Source organism: Vitis riparia, chromosome 4, assembly GCF_004353265.1.
Source record: "Vitis riparia cultivar Riparia Gloire de Montpellier isolate 1030 chromosome 4, EGFV_Vit.rip_1.0, whole genome shotgun sequence".
Taxonomy (NCBI): domain Eukaryota; kingdom Viridiplantae; phylum Streptophyta; class Magnoliopsida; order Vitales; family Vitaceae; genus Vitis; species Vitis riparia.
In genome coordinates this window covers 19,282,573-19,291,245 of record NC_048434.1, presented here as the reverse complement: position 1 = coordinate 19,291,245, position 8,673 = coordinate 19,282,573, and the positions used below count along the sequence as shown (strand labels likewise).

Sequence of the window (8,673 nt, the reverse complement as noted above, 5' to 3'; positions counted from 1 at the left end):
TTGAAGTAAAAAATTTCAAACATCTTTAAAACATGACAATACTAATTTTGATTTTGGATTTTAGAAAGATATTTGGATAACAATAATGATTTTTACATGCAAAAGCAAATTAAGTGTGACAACTCTAAACTTAGACATTAGGTGATTTTATATATATATATATATATATATATATATTTCATCCTTATTTATTGGTTTGACAAAATAAGACCAAAGGACAAGTGTTGTTCTTTAAGTAAAGAATTACTCTTTAACAGCTTTGGTTCAATCTTTTCTTACATTATTCATGAAAATATTGAAAATGTATCGGGTTAGATAGGTTTCTATAAATAGGACAGCCAGAGAATATGTTATTGCCAACACGTGAAGCCATAGTATTTGTCAAAATGCTTCCCATGAATGGAGGAAATGGCAAAAGCAGCTATGCCAATAATTCACTCCTCCAGGTCTCCCTCTCAAATATATCTCTAAATGCTCTCTTTTTTCCCCCTTATTGCATCATATCTATCTAATTCGTTTGATAATCCTCATGTCTCAGAGAAGAATAATATTGGAGGTGAGGCCATTTCTTGAGGATTCCATCAAAGATGCTTTCAGCTCAGGTATTCCCAGTTGTGTTAAACTAGCAGACTTGGGTTGCGCTTCAGGACCCAACGCTCTTTCAGCCATTTCCGAAATTATACACACCATCCATGGGATGTCAAAAAGAATGAATTGCAAGTCGCCCGAGTTCCAAGTGTTTCTGAATGATCTTCCGGGAAATGACTTCAACAACATTTTCAGTTTGCTGCCGGATTTCTATGAGAAGATGACAAAAGAGGACGGCACACTGGGTCATTGTTTCATAACGGGAGTGCCAGGTTCTTTCTACAGCAGGATTTTTCCGAGCAGGAACCTAGATTTTGTTCACTCTTCTTGTAGCGTTCACTGGCTGTCTCAGGTACAATTGCTTGTTTAGATTTATTTGCGTCCATATATATTCTCAAGGGGCCAGTTGAAAGAGGAATCCAACCACTTGAGTGATTAAGCTATGCACTTCAAATTAATCCAACCACTTGAGTGATTAGTCCACCATGATCCATGCTATTTATGAATTACTTCCCTATTGCCAAAAGATCAAGTCCAAAGTACAAATTATAAAAGCTTTTGAAGACAATTCAATAAAATATAGTAAACAGAATTTTTAACTTGAGAGGGGCTACACGAGCCTTTTTCTTAAGCTTATTCCCTTCGACATTCAAAAACACTTCTTTAATTTTATGTCATGAATGTATAAATCGTCTAGCCAATTTAAATAAATGTCAGGCTCCAGCTGGGCTAGAAAAGAACAAGGGACATGTACACATTGCGAATGGAAGCCCTCCCACCGTCATCGAAGCATACACAAACCAATTTCAGAGGGATTTCTCATTATTTTTAGGCTTACGCTCTGAGGAAATCAAACCTGGAGGGCGTATGGTTATTACAACAATAAGCAGGAGTACGGAAGATCCCTCTGGAGGAGAATGTTGTGACCTTTGGGAGCTGCTAGCCGAATCTCTCACCGACATGTTGGCGGAAGTTAGCTTACCCTCTTCTGCTAACTATACTAAAATTTATTGTATTGGTTGTGAGGTTTTGATGGCCTTTTTTAATTTTTATGTAGGGGCTGATTGAAGAGGCTGATTTGAATTCGTTCAATCTTGCTGTATATTATCCCTCTGAGGGTGAAGTCAGGGCTATGGTTCAAGAAGAGGGGTCCTTCAATCTTGATAAGCTTGTAACTTTTGAAGCCAGTTGGGACCCCTTTGATGAAAGCGACAAGTATAGAGGCGCACTAAACGTGGCAAATTATATGAGGAGTATTGCAGAGCCCACCTTGACTGGTCATTTCGGAGGCACTATAATTGGAAATTTATTTGGAAGGTATGCGGATCATTTGGCCAAGCATCTTTTGATGGAGGAGGGAAAATACTTCTTCTTGGTCATTTCCCTGACAAATAAATAATTAGTAATGGGAGTGGTTGCACTTGGTTTAATACTGTTATACATCCAGTATGTGCTGTAAAGAATATATATTTAGTTATTATATATTTATATATGTAATTACTATATCTCTTGTTTATTTAGTTTGTATAATAGAATTATTTGCTTTTTTTTAGAAGGGTAAATTAATCTTTATTTTCTTTTATTAGGTCTATTTAAATTCTAATGGTATTATACCTATTTTCAAGAAAATTCATGATAAGAAATCATAGATTTTATATTCTTTTTTTTTTTCCTCTTTAAATTTTTTTCTGATTTCAACATGGTATTATAGCAAAATTGAACTTTAATGGGACCTTTGATTTGTGATCTTATGGAAGAAAATTTAATCTCATATACTGTTTTCACGAATCCAACTTTGTGGTGAGTTGACTGGGAGGTTTTATGGGACAATGTGCCCCCTGCTTGGAGTTCAAGGCGAAGCCCTAAAAAAAAAATCATATATAGTTGATTATGAAATTCTTTTTTGTTGTGTTTGATCGTGAAATATCGTAGTGGGTGATTACATTGTTCTTTTCCTATTTGATCCCGGGATTTGATTTCGTATTCATTTTCTTCGGTTTATATCTACTTTCTTTTGTTTAGTGACTATTTGTTATTTACTCATCATAGTTAGTGAATAAGATGATTCCCTTGAATCTACTAGTGTAAGATTGGATGGAAAAAATTATTTGTGTTGGAGTTATGTGATAAAAAATTTTGTAAATGACAAAAAGATGTGGATTATATTATTAACATTTTACGTAAACCTATGAATGAATAGAACAATTAGATGTTTGAGAAGGAAGTAATTTGAAAATTATAATTTGAATCAACAACTCTATTGATAATTTGATAAGCATATAGTTGGTGAAGTATGAAACTGCCAAAAAGATTGGGGAACATTTGGAAAGATTGTATATGCAATTTAATTTTGTATTGCCCCTATTTATTTATTGAATATGAATCCAAATTTTATGTCTCTCCTTCTATAATTTTATGTCTTCTTCTATCTTTCCTCCTTGATATCTCCTTTCTCAATAGTTTTATGTTGGCTTCTATCTCTCTTTCCTTAATAATATTAGTTTTATGCAATGTTTTAAAAACCGGACCGGTCATTGAACCGGAAAAGTTACTGGTTCATGGTTCACTGGTCGGACCGCCGGTCGAACCGCTATCGAACCGGTGACGTCATAAATATATATTTTATTATTTTATATAATATAAAAAATTAAAAAATTAATAAATTCTATGTAAATTTTGACAACATCTACTTTGTTTATTGAGTAACTTGAGTTTTGTCACAAAAATTTTTACCTGTAGAAGTCATCAATTATCATATATGATATTTATAACACAATATAAGATGTTATACATTCATAATGTCAATAAACTCAATATTTATCAAATAATCAAACTATTACTATCTTATAATAACTAAATTATCAAAGAGTTGTTAACTTAACACATTGTCCATAACAAATAATACAAATGTCAACCATAGGTCCACAACACTTAATATAATTACTCAAAATAAAAACATAACATGTCAATGTTTGAATATTCATGAAGATTTTTGCATACTAATAAATATAAAATTCATGTCTTCATTTATTTTGGAAATTGGAATATGGAGATTGAAAATGAGCATTTGGAAAACCAAAAAAAAATTAAAATAATTTGACCGGTTTTTTTCCTCAGAACCGGCCGGTTCATCCGGTTCACCGGTTGGACCGTCGGTTCAAGCGGTCCAATCCCGGTTCGGTCTCCATCTGGTCTAATGACCAGACCGAACCGGAACGATGACCGGTCGGCGGTCCAACCGGTCGGACCGGCCGGTCCGGTCCGGTTTTTAAAACCATAGTTTTATGTCTTCTATTATTATTTCCTCTTTGAACATATACCTTCTTTTTTTGTCATGTTTTCTATTTTAAGCATATACTTTTCTTTTCTATTCATATTAAATCTCATAATATCTTTAAGTCAGAAATTATTCACATTGATCCTTTCTTATATGATACAGATAATTTTCATACATATATTGATACTTTTATTGATATAAATAATTTTCATATAGATATTGATACTTAGGTTTCCTTCTACGAGTGCTTCAATGCCTTTTGAGATTATGGATTCTCTTCCTCCACATTCTTCCTAGGTTATGATTGAGGAACTTTCTACTTTACGTAAGACTAATACTTGGTATTTGGTGTTATGATTAAATGGTACAAAATTGGTAAAGGATTTTTTGACTAGTATAATTGCAAAGTTGGTTACCAAGTCACACCTGCTTTTGCGATTAATGTCGGATCAGCGGTGAGACCATCAAATTGGACGGACCGTTCGGTTTCTAAGAACCGGCCAAGCCCAAAAGTGGGTCAGTTTTCACTTGCTATGGAAACCCAACCTGGGTGACAACCACAAAAGCCCAGTCCAGTTGCCTTCTGCATATAGTGGAAGAAAGCCCAATCCACTATCAAGGTGGGAAGCAACTTGTGTTGCAACTTGCAAGTTGCAAGCAAGGTCTTTCTACCTTCTATATTTTTAATGCTTTTCCGATGTGGAACTTTAATTCTAGGAAGCTGGAAGACTTGATCCACTAACCTCCGGCTTTAAAAACAAAAATAAGGTCATTGAATTATGTGTTAACTTTGTATGATAATGCTGCAAAATTAAATATATAGCAAGATTAATATATTTTTTTCAAATTTTTGTCATACAAACCTTTGAATTCAGGTAAATGTTTACTTTCATTTTTATTTTTACAATAATAATTATGAAAATAATATAATAATAGTTCTGAAAATAATATGAATAATCAATATAATAATTTTAAAACAATAAAATACAAAAACATGGAGACAAAATTAAATATTATGATTTTCTTTCCATCTTTAAAATGACTTTAAAATTGAATATTATGCATGTTCTATTTAATAAAATTTAAATTATTAATATATTTATATTTATAATTTAATTTGATATATCAAATATAAAAATAAAATATTATTGAAAATTTTAATTGTATAATGTATAAATTATATAATTATAATGTCACCGATTTGACTACAGTTCAATCGTTAGTTTGACCAATAAACCGTATATTTAATTCAATGATCAGTTCAATTTTAAAAGCATTGCTACTATATATTTAATCATTATATTTCTTATATATTTAATTTATATAATATTTTAAAAAAACAAAAAATTAAGGATAAATTAGTTTTTATTTTATTTTTTGTTATATCTATTTAAATTATAATGATGTGGTGCGAAAATTCATAATAAGAAGTGATATATTTTCTATTCCCTCTTTTCCTCTTTGAATCTTATATGCAATGTAAATTATCCAAAATTAATCATGAGCCCTGCTGCTTCATGTGCCTGAAAATTAAAAAAGGGTTTTGCCCTGCTACTTCATGTTTGAAAATGGGATTAAAAAAAGGGTGGGTATGAGAATATACGAACACCTCAGGAAATGTGCAAGGAAGGTGGGATTGGGACCCACGACTTTCGAAAAACATAAAACAATATAGAACCCATCTGGTCCGAGCAGAAATTTAAAAGGAGAATCGAGCCGAACACTTCACCACTCCATGGTTGAACCGGTCTGACTCACTGATCCAATCTGATTTTTAAAATATTATCCGGTAATAAAAGAATGCATATTAATATGGATATCACAAAAATAAAGTCATTATAATCATACGTAAAAATTTGAATATCTTCTTAGAGTTTACATAAATAAGAAAGTTTATGGATTGGAAATATAACATAACAATTGTTAAACAGGATAGTTAAATATCAATGAGATAATGATGCCTTTATCTTTCCCTATATGATGGATATTTGTATTGGGTGTCTTTATTCTTGGTCCATTGCTAAGGTATTGCCAATACAGTGCAGCCATGGTATTTGTGAAAGTTCTTCACATGAATGGAGGAAGTGGCAAAACCAGCTATGCCAGTTATTCACTCCTTCAGGTCTCCCTCTCACATATTGCTCTGAATGCTCCTTTTTTTCTTTGTTGTGTCATATGTATCTAATTCGTTTGATAAATCCTCATGTCTCAGAGAAAAAAATGATATTGGAGGCGAGGCCATTTCTTGAGGACTCCATCAAAGATGCTTTCAGCTCGGGTATTCCCAGTTGTGTTAAACTATCAGACTTGGGTTGCTCTTCAGGACCCAACGCTCTTTCAGCCATTTCCGAAATTATACACACCATCCATGGAATGTCAAAAAGAATGGATTGCAAGTTGCGGGAGTTCCTAGTGTCTCTGAATGATCTTCCGGGAAATGACTTTAACAACATTTTCAGTCCGCTGCCGGATTTCTATAAGAAGCTGAAAAAAGAGGAGGACGACACACTGGGGCATTGTTTCATAACGGAAGTGCCAGGTTCTTTCCACGGCAGGATCTTTCCGAGCAGGAGCCTAGATTTTCTTCACTCATCTTGTAAAGCTCACTGGCTGTCTCAGGTACATTTGCTTGTTTAGATTTATCTGCATCCATGATTTGGAAGCCAGACCAGACTCAACTGGCCTGGCCTGTTGAAGGAGGAACCAATCAGCCATTCACTTGAGTGATTGCTTATTATTAAGTTATGCATACTTCTAATTAATCCCTCAGTACTAGTCATGAATATCTTAAGTTTTCAATCAAGTCAAAGAAGCATGATTAGTACATGATGCTTGCAATTTATGAATCACTTCTCTTAAAAGGAGCAATGAAAATTTTTGAAAAAAAAAAATTATTAAAATAAAATACTAAACAAAATTTTTCTATGAAAAAAAAAAACGAGAATTTTTAACTTGGGAGAGGCTACACAAGCATTTTTGTTAAGCTTATTCCCTTAAACGTTATCAAAGATGCATGTGTGAATTGTCTAGCCATTTAAATAAATGTCAGGCTCCAGCTGGGCTAGAAAAGAACAAGGGACATATATACATTGCCAATGGAAGCCCTCCCACCGTCATCCAAGCATACACAAACCAATTTCAGAGGGATTTCTCATTATTTTTAGGCTTACGCTCTGAGGAAATCAAGCCTGGAGGGTGTTCCTCTGAGGGTGAAGTAAGGACCATGGTTCAAGAAGAGGGGTCCTTCAATCTTGATAAGCTTGAAACTTTCGAAGCCAGTTGGGATCCCTTTGATGAAAGCTACAAGTATAGAGGAGCACAAAACGTGGCAAATTGCATAAGGATTGTTACAAATACAGAGCCCACGTTGGCTACTCATTTTGGAGGCACTATAATTTGAGATTTATTCGGAAGGTATGCGGATCATGTGGCCAAGCATCGTTTGATGGGAAAGGGAAAATACTTCTTCATATTCATTTCCCTGAAGAAGAAACAATTTCTAATGAGAGTATATAGTTGCACTTGTTAATTAGTGTTATATATCCATTATGCAATAAAATTGAATTCTTGACAATAATTTGACTGTGTGATTCAAATTCATGTACAATGACATGCAGCAAAGTCATGTGATTTGGCTTCATCCACAATGGACATGCAATAACACTTGCCAACAAGAAGTTTATGCAGGTAATTTGCAAGATGAAGTCAACAGTGCTCCCCAATCACATTTGATGAACTCGAGAGATGGTTAGAAATTTGGCTCGACCATTTAGATGTTTGTGCGAAAATCAGCCTGGTAAATTCTTCAAGCCCAGCTACGATCCAAGAACACTGGTGTTGGTCAATAATTCCGGCCCAAGTACTGTCCAGATCGTTAGGCTTTCTCTGAATTGGGCTTGGTTCACACCTTAAGTTCTGCTGTGTTTTGGTTTAAAGGGGCCATCTAAACACAGGGTTGTGAATTGAAATTTTATTGAAGGACTAGGTTTGTTCCTTGCACGTGTACAGTTAAGTAATAAAGTTAAATATTACATAAAAATTTTAATTATCTAATAAAAATTATTAAAAAATAATTTAGTAAAAAAATGAAATGAAAATTTTAAATTTTTAAATATTTATATTTTTTAAAAATATATATATTATAACATCGTGACAACTTTATGCATATATTTATTTTGTAACAAAAAATCTATATATCAAATTAAAAATAATTTTAAGACATAAAAAGTTATTAATTCTATCTAAATAGGATTTCTTAAACACAATTTTTCCTAAGCTTTTATAAAACTAAATAATAATCCAATTCACAATAGAGTTTTAACTTTTATCAAATTAAAATAAAAAGAAATTATACTTCAATCACAATCTTCTATTAAAAAAAATATCAAACGTATTTATGGAAATATAGGCATTTATATATATATATATATATAATGCAGAACTTGATTTTATGACACCTGTTATAATTACAAAATAACTAAGTCTTAAATTAAATAAAAAAACCTTAAATTTTAAATTCAAATAATTATTAAAAATTTGAAAGTAATCTATCTTTATCTATAATTCCATATAAATAAAAAAATTATTTAAAAAAATGAATAAAAGAATCACATATATTTTTTTTAATAAATATCTTAGAAAAATGTGCTCATATTTTTTAAAATATAAATTTATTCTTTAATTTTATAAATAGAAATTCATGTGTACAAATCTTATTATGTTATGTGTACTTTTTTAAAAACAAAAATAATTAGAAAAAATTTATATTTCAATTTTTTATATTGGACAAATATTAATTTTATAATTGT

General features: G+C 32.0%; 2 protein-coding genes across 2 annotated transcripts; both read left to right on the top strand.

Moving 5' to 3' along the window:
• The first annotated feature begins 347 nt into the window (after window positions 1-347).
• On the top strand, window positions 348-2,089 carry LOC117913301 (salicylate carboxymethyltransferase-like). The gene is made up of 3 exons (XM_034828248.1): window positions 348-446; window positions 539-940; window positions 1,306-2,089. The coding sequence occupies exons 1-3, from the start codon at window positions 348-350 to the stop codon at window positions 1,654-1,656; spliced, it is 852 nt and encodes a 283-aa protein (XP_034684139.1). The 3' UTR covers window positions 1,657-2,089.
• LOC117913300 (benzoate carboxyl methyltransferase-like) lies at window positions 1,721-7,265 on the top strand. The gene is made up of 4 exons (XM_034828247.1): window positions 1,721-1,905; window positions 5,891-5,970; window positions 6,078-6,484; window positions 6,915-7,265. Exons 1-4 carry the CDS (start codon window positions 1,721-1,723, stop codon window positions 7,263-7,265), a joined length of 1,023 nt encoding a protein of 340 aa, XP_034684138.1.
• The last annotated feature ends 1,408 nt before the right edge of the window (window positions 7,266-8,673 follow it).

Bases quoted from the DNA above. Each gene is read 5' to 3' on its own strand.
- LOC117913301 (XM_034828248.1), top strand. From the start codon at position 348: ATGTTATTGCCAACACGTGAAGCCATAGTATTTGTCAAAATGCTTCCC. The intron at 447-538 runs GTCTCCCTCTCA...CTCATGTCTCAG, and splicing joins CCAATAATTCACTCCTCCAG to AGAAGAATAATATTGGAGGT. The intron at 941-1,305 runs GTACAATTGCTT...AATAAATGTCAG, and splicing joins GCGTTCACTGGCTGTCTCAG to GCTCCAGCTGGGCTAGAAAA.
- LOC117913300 (XM_034828247.1), top strand. From the start codon at position 1,721: ATGGTTCAAGAAGAGGGGTCCTTCAATCTTGATAAGCTTGTAACTTTT. The intron at 5,971-6,077 runs GTTATTCACTCC...CTCATGTCTCAG, and splicing joins TGGCAAAACCAGCTATGCCA to AGAAAAAAATGATATTGGAG. The intron at 6,485-6,914 runs GTACATTTGCTT...AATAAATGTCAG, and splicing joins AAGCTCACTGGCTGTCTCAG to GCTCCAGCTGGGCTAGAAAA.